The following is a 25,937-nucleotide window of genomic DNA, read 5'->3' on the forward strand; positions in this document are numbered from 1 at the left end:
GTTGTTTTTCTAGTTGTGAATTCATTTCAGATAATAGAGTGACAGCTGTTCAGTAGTAGGGCGTGTAATTAAACAACTTTGTATGCCTAACGCATACTGCTAATTGACAGTTGTTGTCATCTCTTCAATTTTTTGTCAAAGAGCAATGAACAAAAGCTTGGCATCTATTGGATTTTCCATCCATTAGGCAAAACAGTTGGGATTCAATTTACATAAAAAGGAAAAGATAATACAAATGAGAGACACAATAATTACAACAATGACAAATAACTTTTATTAAATCTTTTTTTGTAGTTAGTCATAGCTGCTCCAACACATTTGTGTATTTACAAATAATGGCCTTCGTATGAAATACAGTACATTTGCAGAACATTCTGGTGAAGAGAGTTGGACCGGGAGAGAGGGAGGAGTTACAACAGTCTGGGGAGGTGAGGACAATAGGGCTGGGATAACAGACCGTCACTGGGGACAGGGACAGAGGACAGGGACAGAGAACAGGGACAGACAACAGGGTCAGAGGACAGCGACAGAGGACAGGGACAGAGGACATAGGAGGGCACAGTGGTGTCAGGTTCAGGCTACATGGCTACAGTAACAGGTGCCAGGTGAAGAGCTCCTCCTAAAAGACTCAATTCACCCTGTAACACAACTGCATCTCATACTGTACATCAACTTTTGAATGGAAAATTACACAAGTTAACTGATTCATGACATTGTGATATGGACAGAAAACCAACACTTAACAAGCTTTACAAAATCTCCTGAATTCAGATAACAACATGGTGCTGCTGACTACTGAAGCTTCCTCTGAAACCATTGTAGTGAAGATTAAGAGGGACCACAGACAAACTAAGCATGTACAGGGACTCAAAACATTAGGCGCCTAAACCACATTTCAGATGCAAATACTACTAAGCTCTGGTCAAAAGAGGAGGGCGATGGGAGTGCAGTATGGTTCTTGGATGAGCATGGATGGATATAGTGCACTTCCAATAGTAGAGCCCTTAACTTGGGCACTTCAACCTCCACACACACACTATAACATTGATATGTGAAAACCTTACACAAAAGATATTAAACAAATGTAATCAACAGTTTTTGTTATCCAACATTGACTTTATTCCCTCACTAACAGCATTAACAATGTGTCTTTGTTAACTGCGGTTGTCCTTCAAAGAGGTGTGAGATCCACTGCTCTAACACTACAGCTGGATACACAGTATCCATGAGACAAGCTGATCCTTGTTTCCCAACATTGACTGGCTGAAGTGAATGATGTCAGTCACAATGAATTTCAGCTTTTCTTATTTAAAGTCTTGTTCAAACTGAATCCCACACTTGCAGCCAACAGAGGCAGAGGCTAATGTATTTCTCAGTGATAGTCCATCCCCTTTACAAAGGATGTGAGTTGGTCTCAGTACACTAAATAGACTGTGTATCAGACAGTGGAGGGAAATATTTACCGTGTTCCTGTGTTTGAGAAGCCCATCACTATTGATCTCAGCTGGCCTTCTCTCTCTCCTCATTACTCATTCCAGTCCTCTGGTGGTAAAAATTACCTCTGGGCTGAACAGGACACCTCTCTCTCCCTGCTAGTGAGCCTATCCAGAGGCTGAATAGGACACCTCTCTTCCTCACTCTCTCTCATCTCTCGTTCTCCCTCCTGGTGGTCGATTTTTCTCATTCCAGAAATAACTAGCGCATGGCCCCCCAGCATGTGGTCTGCTTGGACACCGCTCCTCACGACATCAAAGACACGGCTAAATCACACTAGAGCTGCAGCTGCTACAGATGAAACTAACGTTGCCACAACCTACCTTCAACTTTTGGAGAAAGGTTGGAGGTGTTGGGACGTGTGGGTTGATCATCACTGAATGGTCGCTAACCTATCAATATCAATGAAGGTTTTTGTTGTTTGCTTGGGGAAAAACTCAAGAATATTACTAAGAACATAATTGAAACTAATCGTACTAGTTATAGAGTCATCCCTGAACCTTTTGTTTATGTACAGTACATAATTGTAGTTTTGTAGAGGTTATGACAATGTTGAAAAGAAGTAGTGGATGGTAATATGGGCTGACTTGTTAGGACACATACAGTTTGTGTTTACTGTTACAGGGAAGAAACACAGTTATAACACACATTCTTACACCCTGATACAACATCCAACTATGTCCTCTTCCCTGAACTCTGTTAGATAAAAACAATCCAATTCCATTTTGAGTCCAAGCCCAGATATTACATGTGTATGAAATATAACTACACCTTTCCAAAATGAAAAGAGAGACTGGTGCTTTTAAGTGGTGGGATGTTTTGGGCTTGTCTCTGCACTAGTTACAGTGACTGAACCAGAACAATCAGAAAAGGGAAAGAGCACAAGGACTCAACAATAAATAGGAAAATACATTTGCCTGACAAAATACCATATCAACTCCCAGGCTCCTCGCAAATATACACCCGTGTTGCTTGCTAAATTTGAATTACGTGATTCATTTAAAAAATACATGAATTGATCACTAATTCCCCTAAAAGGACACAAATTTCTAAACATGAGTGCTTCTTTTTTTCCGGTTCAGCTAAGATCGTTCACTCCCAGTCTCTGAATCATCAAATCCAACCCCCATCTCATGAACTTCTAATGGACTCTTCAAAGGCAAGAAAAGAGAGCCCCCTCCCCTTGGCAACAGGACTTCTCCAAGCAACAACCATGGCTCTGGATCCTTGATTCACCATTGATTGACCAGCATGCCTTGTCCTCATTTGATTGGCCAGTATGTCTTGGCCTCATTTGATTGGCCAGTACTCCTTTACTTCATTGCCATTGGCTGATCTGATCAGTCACAAGCCATCTTCAAATTATCATAGTTATTCACTGTAAGACTTCATCATATTCTAAATCAAAGTCATTTGGGGGCCTGAAAAAAAGTTATTTTTAGTAGTTCTTGTTCTGTTGTTTCATCTTGCAAAAGGTATGGTGGGACCACAGAGGAGAGAGTGATTGTGTGTGTGTGTGTGTGTGTGTGTGTGTGTGTGTGTGTGTGTGTGTGTGTGTGTGTGTGTGTGTGTGTGTGTGTGTGTGAACGTGAGAGAGAGAGAGAGAGAGAGAGAGAGAGAGAGATGATGGGGACAGCAAATTCACTGGGAAACTATGACCTTCAAATATTAACATCTACAGGAAAGTAAAATGACAAAATGAGAGTCAAAAAGGCTTTTGGCATCTTAACTCCCCAAAGCAAAGTTTATAAAAAGGTCTTCCCCCTTAGAAGTCCACCTCTCCCCGGCACTCAGACTGTCTTTTAAAAAGTGCACCTTGGGGGTTGTATGGTCCAGTCAGGGCGAGTCCACTCCGCCCTGTCTAAAACCCTCAGGCTGGGCGCTATAAAGACAAGATGGCTGCACAGAGAACCAGGGCGGAGGTGACCAGCAGGCCGGTGGTCTGAACCCAGCCCACCGAGTTGACGTCACCTCGGGACGGCTCGGCTGATTCGTGACTGGTATCATCTAGATGGAGGAAGAAAGGAGGGAGAGAGGAGGAGATAAGAATCCCTGAGACATCAAGATATATCATCATTTAGCTGCAACGACTGAAACATTAATGTATGAAATGGAGTGGTGGCTTTGTCATTCCATCAACTTTCTATGTGACTGACTCATCCATTCAGCTGGTACAATGGGAAACTATGAGCCCCTTTGGAATTCTGTATTAGGAAATATAATTTGTCATACCCGGGTACACAGACACTCTGAAGCATGCAGGCAGGCACGTACCCCTACACACAGTTTATGGAGTCTTACAAACCTCTTGGTTCTAGGGAATTGTCCACCCTCTCATTGACGTCAAAGACCCGATCGTGAACACTGACAGTTTTCACACAATTGTCTGCAACAAAAGGAAAGGGTGGGACGTGAACATTCACAGCGAGCACAAGATTGATATTCAACTCTCACACAATGCATTTAAAGTTTTTTCACAGTTTGAAAGAAATAGAAAATAGAATGTTCTTTCAGAAATCCACTTACTTGCTGGTCTGACGAACACCTTCAGTCGAAGGCAACTTCTCCTTCCATTGTCAGCAACGGTGGATGCTGTGAAAACAGTTATGTTAGGAACAATGCTTATAGACATACGTCAAACAGAGAGCTATCACACCCCAAACAGGGTGAAAATTCCACTGACTTGAAGGTTCTCAATGGATGCAATTTGTGATAAATGTAGCATACTGTCTGTCGATCAAATGCCTGAAACACATCTTTCTATTGGCTACTGAGTGAGGGCAACATCTGCACCTCAGACTTCCATTAGCTTCAAATAACAAAAACACATGCTCCCGAGTAACATCCACATCTGCTACTCAAACTTCCATTGGTTCAAAGAACAGTCTGCACCTGCTACTCAAACTTCTATTGGCTCCAAATTTCATCCACATCTGCAACACAGAAATCTATTGGCTCCGAGTAACATCACCATCTGCTATGAAGTATTTGATTGGCTGCAGAGACCGTTCTATTAGCAGTAAATTAGCACAACCCTGCTACACAGACGTCAACTCTGGATAACTGGAATATGACAGCTGCTTCACAAAATCTCAATGGTGGCAAGTCACTTCGACTCAGGCCGCTCCAACTTCTGACCTGCAACAACTAGACAATGCCACCTAGGACATAGTCACCAAACAAGACTGCGGCGGTTTCATATTGTGTGATGTCTTGAGAAGCAATAGTTCTGAAGTCCCTATCACTCTTCTATACGGAAAGTAGGTTGTGACTGAGATCTTGTTCTTGTTGCTAGTTTGACAGACTCTGACCTGTGCTTGTATTAATCTATAGAATGGCTCTGTTCTTCTCCCACCCCACCCAGACAGTGCTCTGTGGACCTCTGTGTCCTGACCACATCATTTCCGGGCCTGCCTGGGGTCTCAAGCTGCTCTTAATCTAGTCATAAACCCCCACCAACCCCTCAGGGCACCATCATGCTGTGTGTGTGTGTGTGTGTGTGTGTGTGTGTGTGTGTGTGTGTGTGCGTGCGTCAGAGATAGAGCGAGAGAAAGGGAGAGCGAGAGGCAGTTTGTCCTATAGACTATCCCATATCCTGAGATTCTCTTCTTCAAGCAGCAGTCATCGAAATTGTTAAAAGGTTTTGAAAACAATTCTAAAAAATACAACAGGACAATGGATGAAGATACTCCAAACGTTTAGAATTTAAAACATCTATCAGATATTGACAAAGCACATTACACATTTTACTCATGCGGGCAAATAATGAGTTCAGGGATTTTGGTGGGAATCCAGGTATTCCATTTATTGTAAAAAAAATATTATTTGATACACTGCCGATTTTGCAGGTTTTCCTACTTACAAAGCATGTAGAGGTCTCTAATTTTCATCATAGGTACACTTCAACTGTGAGAGACGGAATCTAAAACAAAAATCCAGAAAATCACATTGTATGATTTTTAAGTAATTAATTAGCATTTTATTGCATGACATAAGTATTTGAAAAGCAGAACTTAATATTTGGTACAGAAACCTTTGTTTGAAATTACAGAGATCATACGTTTCCTGTAGTTCTTGACCAGGTTTGCACACACTGCAGCAGGGATTTTGGCCCACTCCTCCATACAGACCTTCTCCAGATCCTTCAAGTTTCGGGGCTGTCGCTGGGCAATACGGACTTTCAGCTCCCTCCAAAGATTTTCTATTGGGTTCAGGTCTGGAGACTGGCTAGGCCACTCCAGGACCTTGAGATGCTTCTTAAGGAGCCACTCCTTAGTTGCCCTGGCTGTGTGTTTCGGGTCGTTGTCATGCTGGAAGACCCAGCTACGACCCATCTTCAAAGCTCTTACTGAGGGAAGGAGGTTGTTGGCCAAGATCTCATGATACATAGCCCCATCCATCCTCCCCTCAAGACGGTGCAGTCGTCCTGTCCCCTTTGCAGAAAAGCATTCCAAAGAACGATGTTTCCACCTCCATGATTCACGTTGGGATGGTGTTCTTGGGGTTGTACTCATCCTTCGTCTTCCTCCAAACACGGCGAGTGGAGTTTAGATGAAAAAGCTACATTTTTGTTTCATCAGACCACATGACCTTCTCCCATTCCTCCTCTGGATCATCCAGATGGTCATTGGCAAACTTCAGATGGGCCTGGACATGCGCTGGCTTGAGCAGGGGGACCTTGCGTGTGCTGCAGAATTTTAATACATGACGGCGTTGTGTGTTACTAATGGTTTTCTTTGAGACTGTGGTCCCAGCTCTCTTCAGGTCATTGACCAGGTCCTGCCGTGTAGTTCTGGGCTGATCCCTCACCTTCCTCATGATCATTGATGCCCCACGAGGTGAGATCTTGCATGGAGCCCCAGACCGAGGGTGATTGACCTTCATCTTGAACATCTTCCATTTTCTAATAATTGCTCCAACACTTGTTGCCTTCTCACCAAGCTGCTTGCCTATTGTCCTGTAGTCCATCCCAGCCTTGTGCAGGTCTACAATTTTATCCCTTATGTCCTTACACAGCTCTCTGGTCTTGGCCATTGTGGAGAGGTTGGAGTCTGTTTGATTGAGTGTGTGGACAGGTGTCTTTTATACAGGTAACGAGTTCAAACAGGTGCAGTTAATACAGGTAATGAGTGGAGAACAGGAGGGCTTCTTAAAGAAAAACTAACAGGTCTGTGAGAGCCGGAATTCTTACTAGTTGGTAGGTGATCAAATACGTATGTCATGCAATAAAATGCAAATTAATTACTTAAAAATCATACAATGTGGTTTTCTGGATTTTTGTTTTAGATTCCGTCTCTCACAGTTGAAGTATACCTATGATAAAAATTAGAGACCTCTACATGCTTTGTAAGTAGGAAAACCTGCAAAATCGGCAGTGTATCAAATACTTGTTCTCCCCACTGTATATACAATGTCTTATTGTATCAGGTATTTTTAAATATTTTGTGTTAATACATAGAAAATTATGTGCCTCATTTGCATAAATAATGTATTTGCATGCATTCATTCTAATCAAATCAAATGTTATTTGTTTTAAGAAAAATACATGTTACGAATGTATTTATTAAAATAAACTGAAGTTAAAAAAAATAAGAAAATAGAAAAATAACAAATAATTAATGAGCAACAATAAAATAACAGTAACTAGGCTACATACAGGGGGTAATTCATTAACATCAAGGGGTGGAACAGGGCTGCAGCCACCAAACACCTTCTCTGTCTACCCTACCTGCTCTGTCTACCCTACCTTCTCTGTCTACCCTACCTGCACTGTCTACCCTACCTGTACTCACCTGCACTGTCTACCCTACCTGTACTCACCTGCTCTGTCTACACTACCTGTACTCACCTGCTCTGTCTACACTACCTGTACTCACCTGCTCTGTCTACCCTACCTGCTCTGTCTATCCTACCTGCACTCACCTGCTCTGTCTACCCTACCTGCTCTGTCTACCCTACCTGTACTCACCTGCTCTGTCTACCCAACCTGCACTCACCTGCACTGTCTACCCTACCTGCACTGTCTACCCTACCTGTTCTTACCTGCTCTGTCTACACTACCCGAACTCACCTGCACTGTCTACCCTACCTGTACTCACCTGATCTGTCTACCCTACCTGCTCTGTCTATCCTACCTGCACTCACCTGCTCTGTCTACCCTACCTGCTCTGTCTACCCTACCCGAACTCACCTGCACTGTCTACCCTACCTGTACTCACTTGCACTGTTTACCCTACCTGCACTCACCTGCACTGTCTACCCTACCTGTTCTTACCTGCTCTGTCTACCCTACCCGAACTCACCTGCACTGTCTACCCTACCTGTACTCACCTGCACGGTCTACCCTACCTGCACTCACCTGCACTGTCTACCCTACCTGTTCTTACCTGCTCTGTCTACCCTACCTGTACTCACCTGCACTGTCTACCCTACCTGTACTCACCTTCACTGTCTACCCTACCTGCACTCACCTGCACTGTCTACCCTACCTGCACTCACCTGCTCTGTCTACCCTACCTGCTCTGTCTACCCTACCTGTACTCACCTGCTCTGTCTACCCTACCTGCTCTGTCTACCCTACCTGCACTCACCTGCTCTGTCTACCCTACCTGCACTCACCTGCTCTGTCTACCCTACCTGCACTCACCTGCTCTGTCTACCCTACCTGCACTCACCTGCACTGTCTAGACTGCCTCATTAATTACTGTTGTTGTCACGTTCTGTTTGTGTTAATAGCAGTGTGTCAATAGCAGGATACCCTCGGATTAAAAATCAACATGCTTGGCTACATATTACACCTACTGTATCTATACATACTTTACATTGTCTGCGAGATCAGACATAATATCACTATAATCTGAGTATTCATTTTTGGAAGTTGCTTTCATTTCAGTGCATCTCATTTGTATGCATTTCAACTGTATTAAATGATTACTTTTTTAAATTCCACCCATCAAAATAAAGTAATCGTTCTTGTGATATAAGTGTTAAGATGGTGCATTATCTCCCTGACAAAGCTTTATTGTTCTCATAAATGCAACGGAAGACTGTGTTCCATTGAGCCCATTTCAGCCATTACCGGTGTGTTTGGCAGGTGATTACAAACATTTCCGCAGTCGTAACGTTAATGGAAATAAACGACAGGCACACGCAAGAGTATGAAGGACTTGTAGGAGTGAAATGAAAGCAATAAATCCAGCGAGATTTAAGTGACAAGTGGATTTTGCAGCCCCAAACACATGAAAAAGACAGATCCTCAGGTGGGTGGGGCATGGTCGTTGATACTTCTTCCCAGTGAATGATACTGGCAGTAAATTCCAGATAAAAACTAGCCTTGTCAGTATTTCCACAGCGGAAGACTGGACTTCCCATTTCAAAGCACTTAGCGTGACTATGAAACAAGATAGAAATTGTCTTTAAAACTTGATGATGAGAGTTATATTGGCAGTGTGTTGGGGGAAAAAACAGCCAGGGGTGTCAATCATGACTCTTTTGTCTGTGTCAGCAAGTATCATGTAACTTACCTCACACCCCTACAGTGGCAGGCACACAGGCCAGACTGCACTAGCTCCCTTTCCATTCAGACAGACAGACAGACAGACAGACTGTCTGTCTGTCTGTCTGTCTGTCTGTCTGTCTGTCTGACAGACAGAGTCTGGGCTCCACAACACACACCACACAGCCAATAAACTGCTTTTCTACGACTCTGCCTCACGCGCTGCGACACTGGATCTGTGGTTAGTCATGCCATGCAGCCCAGCAGAGAATAAACTAGCAGGGCAGAATAGACAGACTGGAGGACAGTAAACCTCATGCAGACACTCAGAGTATACAAATAAAGTACAAATTCAGAAAACATCCTCTCATGAACACACACCATCCTATGAACGTGTCAAAGATGCTCCCACATACACAAAAAAACAACATTTAACCTTTACTTAAATAGGCAAGTCAGTTAAGAACAAATTCTTATTTACAATGACGGCCTACACCAGCCAAACCCGGACAACGCTGGGCCAATTGTGCTCCATCCTATGGGACTCCCAATCACAGCCGGTTGTGATACAGCCTGGATTCAAACCAGGGTGTCTGTAGTGACACCTCTAGAACTGAGATGCAGTGCCTTAGACCTCTGTGCCACTCGGAAGCACAGACATACACAACACCAGACACACACAGACATACGCAACACCAGACACACACAGGCATACGCAACACCAGACACACACAGACATACGCAACACCAGACACACACAGACATACGCAACACCAGACACACACAGACATACGCAACACCAGACACACACAGACATACGCAACACCAGACACACACAGACATACGCAACACCAGACACACACAGACATAAGCAACACCAGACACACACAGACATGCGCAACACCAGACACACACAGACATAAGCAACCCCAGACACACACAGACATAAGCAACACCAGACACACACAGACATACACAACACCAGACACACAGACATACACAACACCAGACAAAAGCTAGGGGCTCAGATGCCGTGTAACTTAAGTCTGAACAGGGTTCATCTCATTATCTATGTAGATCTTCAGACTGTATCTACGGAGCAGGACCTGGGCTTTTGAAGCCAGGGCTTTACAGCAGACAGTCATCCCCAGACACACAGGGAGAGCCAGACTCTCAACTGTCTCCCCAGAAAATTGGATTTCTATCCCCTGAGATTAGGATCAGACTTCCCTATTGGCTCTATTAGAAAAACATGCAGCCCTAAGCCTGGGAGAAGCCCGGGTTCACATCCAGACATCAGGACAGGCTGAACTCTGACCCCCTCAGGCCACCCCTTCTGATCCCCCTGATGGCTTCCTGCAGGCGTCTGTCTGCCAGACGGACGGAGACCCAGAGCCAACCAACCGCAGGTGTCATCCATTTGATTTAACCCACCCGTTCCTCTCTTCTCCTGGGGGGTTAACTATCCACAGGGGGGACCAAGGGGTGTCTGTCTGTTTTTGGCGCTGAGTTGTTGACACCAGCACACATCAATTCCCAAACATTTGACTTACTTGTTGCAAGTTCACAGCTCCATTGTCCAATAGTGTTAGAACATGTGCTAGTATCATCTAATAATGTAACTATTTTGTTATACTTGACAGATCAGACGCATGCAATGTGATACTGAAACGAATATCACATGGTTTATTGTGAGATATCCAGCTTTTATGGAACTACATAGAGGGACAAGAGTTCAGAGGATGTTGGAGTAGATTAGTGTACACCTCAGTATGTTCCCCGGGGTGTGATTACGTACACCTCTGTTTGTTATTTCATCTTCCTCTCAATGTTCTGGGTGAAAAACAACCTCTTTTCTGAGTGAATCTCTAACTGTCTAACAGTTGATCTCTAACTGTTGTCAAGGAGGGAAATGCCTTTAGGCCGTGTGGCCTGTCTCTCTTTCTCTTTCTCTCTCCCTTAGTTTCACTGTAAAAGCCCTACTGTATATATACTTGATGGCTATTTAGACTTCTTGGCGCTCCTATCTGCACATTAAACAGTCTGATAGACATCCTAGGGTAAAGTCCATTACCTACTCACAGATATACACAGAAGCACCATACCACGCTCTGTATATTCAATCCAGTAGAATAACATCCTAGGAGATTAGGCAAATCAGTAGATCATGTGTCTTTAAGGACTGGCGATTCGTCAGGCAGCTTGGGTCTGAGGCGTGCGGCTGAGGCCGGGGCTGATGCTACTCAGGAGTGGGCCTAAGTGAAGCCATCTCTGTAGGGGGAAGGAGACATACTGTATCCTAGCAGGCCACACCTTGCTCTCCTATTTAGTCTCAGCTCTCTGCTCTGTAGGGCGCCGTGTCCTCTTGTAAAAACATGGCTTCAGATGCTTGTGTTCAAGAGGCCTTCTCACAAGCAGCAGAAAGCTGAGCCTGGCGAGTTTGTAACAAAGACTCTTCAGAGGGAGACCACGAGAACGGAGATGTTTTCCCCTCAGGCAAATGTTTAGGTTTGAACCTCTTTGCCAGGGCTTGCAAAACAAAGTTCTACTTTGCTATTGTTTCCCCGTTGTCAGTTCCATTGGATGGACTCCAAAGAATGTTTTCTCACATCATACCCTTATATCATCTAAGTATGTTCTGCTCTGCCCAAGTAGACTGAGGTCACAAAATACTGTGTTAACTCTCCACTGATATCATAAATGTCCATACCACGCAGGATAACTGTGGTAGCCCTCTGTCTCTCTCTCTCTCTGCCTTTAAGCGAAGCTTTCACGTATCCCATATCATAGTACTGTAGTAGCAACAGCGTTAACTCAGTTTGTTGGGGCATGGTGCTTGCAACAGCAGAGCTGTTGGTTTGATTCCCGCATGGAACATACTTGATACTGAATGCTTTTGTTAACTTGGTTTATTTGAATATAAGCATGTGCTAAATTACCATAAAGATAATAATAATGAAATGTACTCACAGATGTAGTAGTACTCTCTGCCGGAGCGGAACTCGAAGCCCAAAGAGAAGGGGGTGAAGAGCTGGAACTTCTCGGAGAACTTCAGGGGTCCGTTGGGGGAGTGAGGCCTGTTACACTCCCAGCGTTTGAAGCCCTTGGCGGTGTGGTCACAGGAGCTGTAGCCGTCGTAGTTGACCATGTAGAGGACATAGCGCTCCATCCGCTCTTCAGGGACATAGTCCAGGTAGTGGGGACAGAAGACGTCCAGGTAGTCATTTATACACACGTCGATGTGGTAGTCACCCCGGTAGAACCTGAAAGGAAATCAGAGAGGTTCTGAGTAAGATTCTTCAGGACTACAACGTCTAATAGTACTGATACTAACATGCATTTCCATGATTCTACCTTTCTGGACGTCATCACTGATCAAACACTATAGGGCACTATAAGGCAAGGGCTTCATTGTGTAACTTTCATCTACTGTATCTAGTCATGTCAGATCAGTGATGTCTTCAAGAAGGGGAGTATCATAAGATGCATACTAAAAGTATGTGACCTAAAGCCCTAGACAAGAAAAAATGTAACCAGATGTGTCTGACAGAGACACTGCAGAACGATCTACAGAAGACACATCTACGTCCTACTATCTAGTTTTGTTTACAGGATCCCACCATGTCATTCTCAATCCTCTCACCGCTCTAGAGCGGGTGCTCAAACCTCTCCTCTACCACCAGCCAAAAAGTATCTTACGACAGACTGCCAGTCAGTCATAAGCCACATATCAATGTTTGAGCTGGGCTGCGATGACTTATGAGAGTGCTGAAATTAAAGTCCCCCAGCGCCAAATTCCAAATCCTCTGGTTAGCACGGGCCTTTGGCAGATTTAAGAGGATCCCCTCAAAAGAGGGAAATTTTCATTAGACCAATATGACATGCTGATGGAGGAGACCCGGTGGAATCTCTCTCAGCGCTGGGAAAAAAGTGTGTTTCTCAAGGCCCCAGAAACAGCCCCAACCAGATTTACATGGAGCGTCAGGGTAAACCGAGCGACCCTCCAGAGGAAGGAGGACATCAGCCAGATATGCCAGGTATTCATTCCTGGGGAGTGATGCGAAACACATATTCCCATAGGCCATATACGGTTGCATTTCTGATGCGTTTATTGGAGACAGATTGGTTTAGGTTGGCCAGCGCATCTCAGAGTCGCTAATGGCCGAGCTTGGTATCACTGACATACTGCGGATGTCTTCAATACTCCACCTCTGTTCATTGACACACTGGGGCCATGGGGAACAGGCTGGGGACCGTTACTGTGCATACTGTGCGGTGATGATTCGATACGGATGAACTCACTCGCGCTCTGTGGGAGGTTTCTCAATGTAAGGACTGAGATTCGCTGACCGAGGAGCAGACCTTACACCCACCTAACAACCTCTCCAGGGGGAGAGAAGCATTCTGAACTGATTCAGGGTCAGGTGAGAGAGGAGGTTGCGTTGGACGGCAGTGCAGCTGTTCCCACTGACACGTACATTTCCAGGCTTTAAGAGGCGTGAGGAGTATAAAGGGTGGTGTGTGTTGGCTGGGACCTGCTGGGAGTATCAGGTTGTCCTTATACGGATTGCAAATGTGCTGCAGGATTAGTGACTCTCCTACTGGGTTTGGTGCGGCCACAGAGGAGGGTGTGTGGCTGTGTGTGTGTGTGTGTGTGTGTGTGTGTGTGTGTGTGTGTGTGTGTGTGTGTATTCCATCTGTGTCCTATAGGCTGTGTGAGATTGTGTCTTTGTGTGTGACTTGTCAGCTAAATTCTCATATTTTTCTCTAATCATAGCCTGGTCAAACATGAAACTGTAGCCTTGTTTTCTCTCTAATTATAGCCTGGTCAAACATGAAACTGAAGCCTTCTTTTCTCTCTCAAAGGCCCACTTTTCATGCTCCAGCTGAGTGCTGTGACTCCAGGCAGCAAAGCATGGCCTCAATCAGCCTCAGTTTCTGAGCTTTTCACTGATACCATAACTGACAGAGAGCATCCAAACCCCAGAGAGCCACTAGCAAGTACTGTATCACTTCCTCAGCCAGCGGCATTGTGGGATAGCCAGCTTGGTCTGTCCATCTCTCTAAGCTTGTAATGCTACCTTTCAACCTGTGTGTACCTTTAGCTGCTCTCACCTGTCACTCAAATCTGACCTGGGACCTGCCATAAAGATTAGCATGGATTAGAGAAGAGAGTTAGACTGAGAGGTGTGGGTGGTCACCATTCTGAAAGTGATGAGCAGAAGATTTATGTCAGGGGAGCTAAGCAGGGACCACAGAGAGGATTACTCTGACCCTCCTAGAGACACCTGAGAGAGCTTTGTGACGGATAGTACCAAATATCATTCCACACTGAGCCATAATCCTGAACCATAATGCTAAAACATATGTCTCGGTCTGACACTCAATATCACCGCAAGTGTGAGTTTTCAATCTTTAAGTGAATGTCTTCAGACTACAGTAACGCTTCACAATGTACCAACAGAGCTCAATGGGGAAATCAGCATCAGGGTTTTGTCAGTGTTATTTTGTGAGTTCGCTCAAAGTCTCTCACAACGAACATCAATGTGGCAGACAAGGAAATAAAGAACTCTAGCTGTGAGGCTGACAACTCAAAAACTAATGACGTCATTAACAAATCAACACCTTCATTTGTTAAATTCATTCATGTGACGCGATGAGCCAATAGAGTTTAAAAAATGAAGACACACAAATCCTATATCTATCCGTCTTTGGGATTAATGATGCCTGATTGGCTGAATTACTCACAGCCACTTAGACAGGCTCATGCATGATTCAGGGACTACCACTTTTAACAAAGCACTCTCATAACAATAATCCTTCTTTTCACTCCTCTCCTCCTCTCTTTCCCCCCTTCTCTTTCTCTCTGGTGACCAAACACAGGTAATGAATGGTTTGCACCCTGGTTCAGTGGAGGGGAGGATGAGAGGAGGGGAAGAGGGAGAGAGAAAGCCTTCCTGGTGTTTTCTATAATACATGATTACAGTGGTGTCAGAGCGAGGTCAAATTCCAATGGTTTTATAACAATAGGAGAAAAAAGGAGACACTTTCCCTCCACAGACCACATGAAACCGCTGACCTGTTCCAAGCCACATAATGGAACAAACGACTAAATACAAACTAAGCGGTTGTGCGGGCAAACCTTACGGGTTTCAACTGCACTGTCTCTCACAGAACGACATTGTTTTTTTACATTGCTAAAAGCAATGTGTCTACACACACGTGCACACACACACACACACACACACACACACATGCACACACAAACACACAGACACACACTCCGTAGTTCATGTCCCTGACCTTAGGGGGAGCTCTTTAGGTAGGTAATTACACCACTGTGGCTAACAGGCTAATGCCTCTCTGGTCATTTGGCCCTGGGCACTGATGTCACCATATGGAGTCTATTTATCCCTCTGCCTGGTGTTTCCCCCTCTCCCTCAGGGCACCAGGCCTGACCTCCATCTACCTGGCAGATCATTCATAGCCCTGTGCCACCAACACCACCAGCACTAGCCATGGTTCAGACATCATTACCTCCACTGATCACACACATCTGTGCAGACACACGGGCCGAGCTGTCTGCCAGGGTTCAGAGTCAGACTGGGCGTTGACAGCAAAAAGAGATGAGAAAAGAGAAAACTATAAAATAGACACTTTTCTCTTTTTTTGTGGTACATTTCCCTGAGAACAAAACGTTTTGTCTGAGCTGCTCAGACAGGGACGAAAGTTATTGAATTTTAGATTGAAAACACATGGCTGTTTGTGTGAGGTAGGTCCTACATGGCAAGAACATTACAATGTGTTACAGTCAGTAAAAGCAGGAGACAGAGTATTTAGAGTATGAGAGTGAGAACCAGCGTGAGAACCAGAGTGAGAACCAGAGTGAGAACCAGCGTGAGAACCAGCGTGAGAACCAGAGTGAGAACCAGAGTGAGAACCAGTGTGAAACAGTGAGAACCAGAGTGAGAACGAGAGTGAGAATCAGTGTGCTAATGAGAGCGACAAAGAGAGAAAGAGAAGTTAACAGTGATTCTCAGCTGTTTTCTATGAATGACATAAGAAGTTAACTCACAGTACAGGACAGGTTAATGAATGATGATGCTATTCTGGTGGTCAAAGGGTGAAAGAGGCAGCATGTGGTGAGTGTCACTTAACACACACGCACGCACACACACCGCGGGGCTCGGTCACTCACTGCTTAACACCAGGGGATGACAGTCAATACCATTACCCTCTGGTCTCAAGGCCGACCCTAACACAGGTTGCCATCACACTGACTTACGACAATGCTATGCTCTACCTATTTTTACATGCGTGATGTGCTCAAACCCCAGGACACACAGACACACACACACAGATCTCAGGGTGCTTTCTGTCTATCTCAGAAGCCACATAACTCAAGAGGCTCCAAGTCTTGTTAAAATAACCCCACAAAGAATGGCACACTCAGTACCAAGGACCAAACTACCAAGTGTAGCATATAGCCCTAGCATAGGTCATAGAAACACAGACACCTAGATCTACAGCAGATAAATACATTGATGGAGCGTGAGCTGAGAGCACTAATAGATGCCTGTCTAGATGGCTAGACGCTACCTATCATTATCAGACAATCCACTCCCATAGGACAGGAGAATATTGATCTGCCATAAGAGCCAGGCCAGGGGTTAGAGGTCACTGACAGACCATTATTCAGCCAGGGCCTCAGTATTTGGCCAGTGTCTGAGTGAGGTGACGGGTATGACCCCGGGGTCGTCCATCTTAGGTGCTGCTGAGTAGGTGGCGGTGCTGCTGAAGGAAGGAAGGTGAAGTTTAATATGGTGGATGGATGAGGCTTCACCTTAGAGCAAACAGAGCTGCCCAGCCCTCTCATTAAACACAAACTTGCACACACGCATGCATGCGGACATGAGCGCGCACAAACACACTCACACTCATACGGTAATGGTATAAGCAGCAGGGATCTGTAGAGGAAGGGTCTACCTCATCCCTTGTTTGACTATGGTGACCCTGACCCCCCTCATAGGCTTTGACATCTGACCCCTCTCTCCGGGGGCGATTTGAACCCCTGCACCGCCCTATCACTTTACTGCACCCCAGGGAACTCCAACCCGCCCTGCCCTGTGCCAAACCAACCCTGAAACCAGTATAGCAGGGAGGGGGCAGTGGTGAGAGAGAAAACCACAACGTCTGGAATCAATCACCCACCCATGACAAGGCTCCACAGCATTCACACACACCACAAGTCATCCAGTAGGGAGGTCTCACACAAATCATAGTTTGGTGAAATTGACTAAGGAGAGTGATAGTGTTCTGTGGGGAGATGGAAGAAAAGTAGGCTAAGTGCTTCTGTTGGATATTTGTTGTATTAAAGGTTGTATTCGTATTGGTTGTATTCAAGGTTGGGAAATGAAGGGATACGACATCTGCTTGTGTTAGATGTAGCATGGGTACAGTGGAACCAGAGGGGACGGTAGATGCCAGTGAGAGTGTGAGAGGGGGTGGTCTTTCCCCCACTCTGTCCCCTCAACAAACACCAGCAGCCCCAGGAAAAACAGCACATGTAAAATCATGTAAGGGCTAAACATAGAACGTCTACTGAGTGCCAGGCATGCCAGTGCCAAGCCACAACACCTGGCCCCCTCAATCTCACCCCTCTAGGCCCCCTAACCCGCCTCTACTGACCCCCTCTCCTCGACACCAAGTGTCTGTCAAAGCCTCCTCCATCAGTCCACAACCAGAGCCCCACGGATACATCCACATCCTTAAGAGGACCAAGCTCAAATGAACACATACCACCTTAAGGGAACCAAGCTCAGATTCACACACACCACCTTAAGGGAACCAAGCTCAGATTCACATAAACCACCTTAAGGGGACCAAGCTCAGCTTCACACATACCACCTTAAGGGGACCAAGCTCAGATTCACACATACCACCTTAAGGGGACCAAGCTCAAATGAACACATACCACCTTAAGAGGACCAAGCTCAGATTCACACATACCACCTTAAGGGGACCAAGCTCAGATTCACACATACCACCTTAAGGGGACCAAGCTCAGATTCACACATACCACCTTAAGGGGACCAAGCTCAGATTCACACATACCACCTTAAGGGGACCAAGCTCAAATGAACACATACCACCTTAATAGACAGTGTTTCACATTCACACATTCTGCAGCATTACAAGTGTGTTCAAATAGTTTTTTGTTTTTTTGCTAGCTGCCTTAGTAGTATACATCCACATCCCCCACACACACCACTCCAAGAGGACATATCTAGAACTCAGCCATTGTGACTTTTCAAAGGGTAAGTTCATCTTCACATTTAAAATGGATTTAAAATGCCAACACATGGCTAGTATTTACACAGTGGGCCCATTAAAGAGTTTCATAGCCAAACGCTCACACAGGGAGTTTAGCGATGCAGCTCATATTGTTCTGAGCTCCAGACCAGAGGACAGCAGGAACAAAGGCTGGTCCAGAACCACAGGCCAAGACCCAGTGGACCAAAGCAGCTCGCCCTGATATCATCGATTGAACAGCCCAGACATTACCAATACCAGCTGGTCACATAGCCCTATAGCACCTGCTCAGGTCTGGCTGAAGCCAACACTGACTCCTCCTCATACTCTGTGACCTTCAAACCTGATTCCAGATCAGCTCTTCCAGCCCCAATCCTAACATTGACCATTATAAATACAGCAACATATCTGATCCTGGGCAAGCTGTCTAAGGGCCAATACGAATCACATGTCACTGGCTGTTCATATCCATTTGTCCAAGGATTTGCAGTGTCTTTCTGATGATAGACGAGGTAATAACAGAGCGGGATAGCTTCTTTTGATAGATCACCTCTTGACAGGCCAGTTTCCATCCCAAAGAACACTGAGTCAGGCACTTCTCTGTCTGAGGTACGACGCCAGAGGAATAGAGACATACCGTAAAACAGATGCTCTGTCTCCCTCAGTCCATCCATCCACTTAGTGTTGGATCAGTGTATGTGTGTTTTTAAACCTGGCCTAGAAGTTTGGATCTCATCTCAGTATCGTCATGGACGGCAGAGTTGAGCACAGGTTAAAGAGCCTTCATTTAATCTGGGCATGGTTCCATCTATTCCCTACACGAAAGGAAAGCTGTTGGAAGATGTGTGTTGACTATGTGTACATGTGAGTGAGTGAGTGAGTGAGTGAGTGAGTGAGTGAGTGAGTGTGCGTGCGTGTATTCAGTGTGTGTGCACATTTTCGCATGTGTGAATGTGCATTCATATGTGTGGTGCAGACTCTCTGTGTATCTGCTGATAACAGTGCAGGACTGTGTGTTAAATCAAGCATTGCCAGCAGCAGCTGAATCCTCCTCTGCCTACTGCCTATCATTATCACTGTGTTCTAGTTAGCAGACTGTAGAGATTAGCCCCAGTCACTGAACCATGGGCCTCCTCATTTACCACACCACTTGATGTAATTGTTATTGGAGTGGAGATACTACCCTGATGAGCAAACTGCTAACGCCACCTCTCCTCTCACTTCCACATTGTCACTGAGTGTCCTTGCCTCAGACAGAGAGAGAGAGAGAGAGAGAGAGAGAGAGAGAGAGAGAGAGAGAGAGAGAGAGAGAGAGAGAGAGAGAGAGAGAGAGAGAGAGAGAGAGAGAGAGAGAGAGAGAGAGAGAGAGAGAGAGAGAGAGAGAGAGAGAGAGAGAGAGAGAGAGAGAGAGAGAGAGAGAGATCCTGCTTTAGATGAACACAGGTAAAAAACAAACCAAACCACCATTGACACTCTATCATCGATTTTGTGGTTTGAAAAGACACATTTCACCCAGGCAGAAAGGGCCTTGTGTTGAGTGTCCCTGGGATTGTTCTGTCAGAGAGGACAGAGGGGCTTATTTTAGGTTTGCATGTTTTTGTGTAAAGCTGTCACTCAATTAGCGTACACATCTGTCCTTCCTTTCAGGAGCACACGGTGGGCAGTGACCTGTGTAAGGACTGTGACTGAACGCTTCAGAACAGGAGTCTCGAAGACCACCGCATCCATGACCACCAACGAAATAGTATCTCCACATGCGTGTGCATGTATGAGGGGTGGTGGGGGCAACGTTTAAAATCACTGTGAACCCACGTCAGTCAACATGTACGCGTTGAACACACACGGCTAAACACACACGGCACTCATCGCACACCCAGGAACACACAGTGAACACTTGACGTGCTCAAAACGTTGTAGATAGTGTTTTATCCTTATAACAACACCCAATTACAACAACATGAAGGCTTTTCACCAGCCCTGCTCCCATATGCACTGTATCCCTGTTATACTGATGCATGAGACATAGTGGACATGTTCCATAGGGTTAGAGTCAATGGGTCTATCATCATACATAATAAGGATTTTAACAGAGATGAATCAATAGACTCCAATATCTCATTTAAAGGCCTACCAAGGTGGTCTTGATCATGTGACCTGACCATGAAAAACGCTGACCCTAAATCAAAACTAGAACAGTGTTATACATTTGACACCCCAGAAGGAGACTGGACTCTACAGCCACAGGTCAAGAGGTCATCATTAGGGTCTAATCCAGCCTATCCCTGTTAGTAACCCTAACCCAGCCTATCCCTGTTAGTAACCCTAGCCCAGCCTATCCCTGTTAGTAACCCTAACCCAGCCTATCCCTGTTAGTAACCCTAACCCAGCCTATCCCTGTTAGTAACCCTAACCCAGTCTATCCCTGTTAGTAACCCTAACCAAGCCTATCCCTGTTAGTAACCCTAACCCAGCCTATCCCTGTTAGTAACCCTAACCCAGCCTATCCCTGTTAGTAACCCTAACCCAGCCTATCCCTGTTTGTAAACCTAACCCAGAATAATCCACCTTTACAATGCTCCTCTCTCTCAGACAGCAGTGGGTGATAATCCCTCAGGACAAATACACTCAGCTGGTCCACTCTACACACAGGAGCGATTACTGAACAAGCTGTGTTACTGGGAGAACACTCAATGGGGACAGGTAGGAGGATGTGGTATAATGTGTGTATAATGGGGTTGGACATGATCTGTGAGTGAGTGTTGAAGAGTAGCGGTTTGTAGATGTAAGGGGTTGGATGATGGCTGTGTTGTGTTGTGTGAATTAATTATGATCTGTGTGTGCACATCCATTTGTGTAAGAGGGGTAGTAGATGGGTGAGAGACAGGTTTGGGCTTGTTATACCTTTACAACGCCAGCAAACCGTACCCTGGGACTGTATCAGGCCTGTCACAGGTAGACTGATGATTTAGCCTTTTCTCACAGTAGGTAAAGACTCTAATACCCATAATCCCCTAAATGATCTGACCCAGGTCAGGAGGGATAACACACATACACTCACGCACACACGCACCAACGCAGGCAGGCAGGCACGCACTACAATGAGGAATAGAGAATTTGTCATGGAAATGGAGAGGGACATTGTACATAGAAACATAGAGCTGGTTGGTTAGGGAAACAAGGCTGATAAAGGCAAACAAGCAGTACTGCAAACCAAACAAGCCAGTCAGTACAATTCCATTCAAAAACCGCACACAGAAAGAGACAAACACACACACACACACACACACACACACACACACACACACACACACACACACACACACAAAGTATGGTCTGGCACACAGTGTGCACTGCATTCCTCTGTGCCTGCTGGCTCTTGTCCCTCCACACTTGTCACCGGGCGGTTCTGGCCCAGTGTGTTGGAGTTTCTGAAGAGCCTCTCACAGGCCTGTTAGCAGGCGAGGGGCGTCAGCGGACAACTCTGGCCTTGAGGACACACAGAAGGGGACCCTATGGCTGCCTCGGCCACTCCCAGTATACAATACACACACATACACACAATACACAGTATACAGTGAAGACAGGCGGCTGGACGGGGGGACACAGACGGACGCAGTTGCTGAAACTGAGCCGTAGTATTTGGTTTGGGGCTTAGTTGGAAGAATAACAGTGCCCTTTCAACTCTCAACAGATGTGGAACAGGGCTTTCCACTGAGGCAGGCAGGACGTGGAGAGAGTGCAAAACTACAGTAGTGGGGATTTGACCTTATCCCTCCTCACCCCATTCTCACCTTTTAAAAACACATGAACATCTTTCTCTGTCTAACATCCTGTCTCTTCTGTCTCTTCTCTGTCTCTTCTGTCTCTTCTGTCTTCCCTCTCTCTTCTCTGTCTCTTCTGTCTTCCCTCTCTCTTCTCTGTCTCTTCTGTCTTCCCTCTGTCTCTTCTCTGTCTCTTCTGTCTTCCCTCTGTCTCTTCTGTCTCTTCTCTGTCTTCCCTCTGTCTTCCCTCTGTCTTCCCTCTGTCTTCCCACTGTCTTCCCACTGTCTCTTCTGTCTTCCCTCTCTCTTCTCTGTCTCTTCTGTCTTCCCTCTGTCTCTTCTCTGTCTCCTCTCTGTCTCTTCTGTCTTCCCTCTCTCTTCTCTGTCTCTTCTGTCTTCCCTTTGTCTTCCCTCTCTCTTCTCTGTCTTCCCTCTGCCTTCCCTCTGTCTCTTCTGTCTTCCCTCTGTATCTTCTCTGTCTCTTCTGTCTTTTCTCTCTCTTCTCTCTATTCTATGTATCTTCTCTGTCTCGTCTGTCTTCCCCCTGTCTCTTCTGTCTCTTCTCTGTCTTCCCTCTGTCTTCCCTCTCTCTTCTGTCTCTTCTGTCTTCCCTCTGTCTCTTCTGTCTCTTCTCTGTCTTCTGTCTTCCCTCTCTCTTCTCTGTCTCTTCTGTCTTCCCTCTGTCTTTCCTCTGTCTCTTCTGTCTTCCCTCTGTCTCTTCTCTGTCTCTTCTGTCTTCCCTCTCTCTTCTGTCTCTTCTGTCTTCCCCCTGTCTCTTCTCTGTCTCTTCTGTCTTCCCTCTGTCTTCCCTCTCTCTTCTGTCTCTTCTGTCTTCCCCCTGTCTCTTCTCTGTCTCTTCTGTCTTCCCTCTGTCTTCCCTCTCTCTTCTGTCTCTTCTGTCTTCCTTCTGTCTCTTCTCTGTCTCTTCTGTCTTCCCTCTCTCTTCTCTGTCTCTTCTGTCTTCCATCTGTCTCCTCTGTCTTCCCTCTGTCTCTTCTGTCTTCCCTCTGTCTTCCCTCTGTCTTTTCTGTCTCTTCTCTGTCTTCCCTCTGTCTTCCCTCTGTCTTCCCTCTGTCTCTTCTGTGTCTTCTCTGTCTTCCCTCTGTCTTTTCTCTGTCTCTTCTGTCTTCCCTCTCTCTTCTCTGTCTCTTCTGTCTTCCCTCTCTCTTCTCTGTCTCTTCTGTCTTCCCTCTGCCTTCCCTCTGTCTCTTCTGTCTTCCCTCTGTCTTCCCTCTGTCTTTTCTCTGTCTCTTCTGTCTTCCATCTCTCTTCTCTGTCTCTTCTGTCTTCCCTCTCTCTTCTCTGTCTCTTCTGTCTTCCCTCTGCCTTCACTCTGTCTCTTCTGTCTTCCCTCTGTATCTTCTCTGTCTCTTATGTCTTTTCTCTCTCTTCTCTCTCTTCTCTGTATCTTATCTGTCTCTTCTGTCTTCCCCCTGTCTCTTCTGTCTCTTCTCTGTCTTCCCTCTGTCTTCCCTCTCTCTTCTGTCTCTTCTGTCTTCCCTCTGTCTCTTCTGTCTCTTCTCTGTCTTCTGTCTTCCCTCTCTCTTCTCTGTCTCTTCTGTCTTCCCTCTGTCTTCCCTCTGTCTCTTCTGTCTTCCCTCTCCCTTCTCTGTCTCTTCTGTCTTCCCTCTGTCTCTTCTCTGTCTCTTCTGTCTTCCCTCTCTCTTCTGTCTTCCTTCTGTCTCTTCTCTGTCTCTTCTGTCTTCCCCCTCTCTTCTCTGTCTCTTCTGTCTTCCCTCTGTCTCTTCTGTCTTCCCTCTGTCTTCCCTCTGTCTTTTCTGTCTCTTCTCTGTCTTCCCTCTGTCTTCCCTCTGTCTTCCCTCTGTCTTCCCTCTGTCTTTTCTCTGCCTCTTCTGTCTTCCCTCTCTCTTCTCTGTCTCTTCTGTCTTCCCTCTCTCTTCTCTGTCTCTTCTGTCTTCCCTTTGTCTTCCCTCTCTCTTCTCTGTCTCTTCTGTCTTCCCCCTGCCTTCCCTCTGTCTCTTCTGTCTTCCCTCTGTATATTCTCTCTCTTCTGTCTTTTCTCTCTCTTCTCTGTATCTTCTGTCTCTTCTGTCTTCCCTTTGTCTTCCCTCTCTCTTCTCTGTCTCTTCTGTCTTCCCTCTGCCTTCCCTCTGTCTCTTCTCTGTCTCTTCTGTCTTCCCTCTGTATCTTCTCTGTCTCTTCTGTCTTTTCTCTCTCTTCTCTGTATCTTCTGTCTCTTCTGTCTTCCCTTTGTCTTCCCTCTCTCTTCTCTGTCTCTTCTGTCTTCCCTCTTCCTTCCCTCTGTCTCTTATCTGTCTCTTCTCTGTCTTCCCTCTGTCTCATCTGTCTTTTCTCTCGTTACATTCCCTGGTCCGATCTCCTCTTCTCTTTTTATTATCCCCTCTCGTCTGCCTTCATTCTTTTCTTCTACCTACATCCTTATCCCTGTCTCACTCAGCCTGTTTTTTTTACACTTACATTCCTCTCAATTCCTTTTTACTCCTTCCTTCTTTTTTCTCTTTGTCTTTCTCACTCTCTGAAGCCATTCTGTGTCTCATTGATTGAGGCAGTCCTTATTGAATCCTGTATGTGTGTGTGTGTGTGTGTGTGTGTGGGGGGGGGGGGGTTGTTTTCTGGGTACAAATAGAGGCGGAATCGAGAGGGGTTTGGGGATTCCAGGAGCATAGAGAGACCCTGGTGAAAGGTTACAAAACAGCTGTGTACACTCTGCCCAATATCACTCTGGAAAAGATGGTGGGAGCGAGGGAGTGGAGAAAGAGAGAGACACATAGGAAAGGAAAGGGAAGGGAAGAGGTTGGGGGAGAAAAGTTGACTGACGTTGCAAAATGCAGGGATCTTACCAAAAACAACTAATCATCCTAAAAACTTGGCACGGTTCTTTTTTTAAGCAAGTTTGAAATATTGCTGATTGAGATTGCAAATTCAAAGAGATGGAAAAAGAGACTGATCCGATGTAATCCTGTACAGTATATCTATCCCTGAGCTATGCTGATGAATATTTGTGTCCTAGTTGTGTATGTAATTTAGATGTTGAGTGGTGTTTCATCCCAGATTCCTCTTTAAGAAGGGGATTCCCCAGTAAATGAGAGCCTTGTTTGGAGTAAACATGTTCTGTTGTTACCACTATCATCTTCCTCTTTCTGTCTCCTGCATGAAATAACACTGGAGATGAGAAAGCTGAGACACCTTTAGGCTGGCACCACATCTCATGTAGCCTAGCAGTTGGAGCTTTGGACCAGTAACTGAAAAATCTGTAAATGTGCCCTTGAGCAAGGCACTTTACCATAATTTGCTCCAGGGGCCCGTACTACTATACCCTGTAAAACAACACATTTCACTGCACCTATCCGGTGTACGTGACAATAAAACAATGATTTAATTAACACTCTACCATATCCAGATACAAGTCGCTAACACATTCACGCCCACTACAACCCAAATGTGGCTCTAAATCCTAGCAGAGATCAGAGATACTGTGACTGTACTGTAACTAACTGACAGTTTACCTGGACAGAGCAAGGGTAGGGAATGAGGATTAAATGTGTGTGTTGTCATAATAGCCTGGAAACTGTCAACACCATCCACTTACCACAGATCAGCACTTCTCCATAATGTAGCCTGCTCTACCCTGAGTTTATCCCCAGCTCTGACTTTATCACCAACCCCCTGAGGGATGGAAGACAGGGCAGAGAAAGAACAAAGCCTCACTGTAACAGATCCAAGTGTGAATATTTCCCAAACAAACTCTGATGTGAGCGCGACCGCCCGCTCGCGGGAACTACAGCTACATGGTGGAGAAGTGCTGTGCTGTGGTAAGTGGATGGTGTTGACAGTTTACAGTATAGGGGATAATATTACACTCAATAAGATCTTAAATGCCCTCGAGTGGTTTC

The 25,937-nt window shown here is 45.6% G+C and overlaps 1 protein-coding gene across 1 annotated transcript in view; it reads right to left on the reverse strand.

Moving 5' to 3' along the window:
• Positions 1 to 251: 251 nt before the first annotated feature.
• The window catches only part of LOC110523550 (ephrin-A5b), a 58,748-nt gene continuing 33,062 nt past the window's right edge, over positions 252 to 25,937 (reverse strand). The window contains exons 2-5 of the mRNA XM_021602342.3: positions 11,960 to 12,252; positions 4,021 to 4,086; positions 3,800 to 3,880; positions 252 to 3,501 (exon numbers count right to left, since the gene is read on the reverse strand). Of these exons, the coding sequence (XP_021458017.2) occupies positions 3,377 to 3,501; positions 3,800 to 3,880; positions 4,021 to 4,086; positions 11,960 to 12,252 (565 nt within the window). The 3' untranslated portion in view covers positions 252 to 3,376. The remainder of the gene's footprint in view (positions 3,502 to 3,799; positions 3,881 to 4,020; positions 4,087 to 11,959; positions 12,253 to 25,937) is intronic.

The sequence above is a fragment of the Oncorhynchus mykiss genome, chromosome 5, assembly GCF_057628025.1.
Source record: "Oncorhynchus mykiss isolate SJ-2025 chromosome 5, ASM5762802v1, whole genome shotgun sequence".
Classification (NCBI taxonomy): Eukaryota; Metazoa; Chordata; class Actinopteri; order Salmoniformes; family Salmonidae; genus Oncorhynchus; species Oncorhynchus mykiss.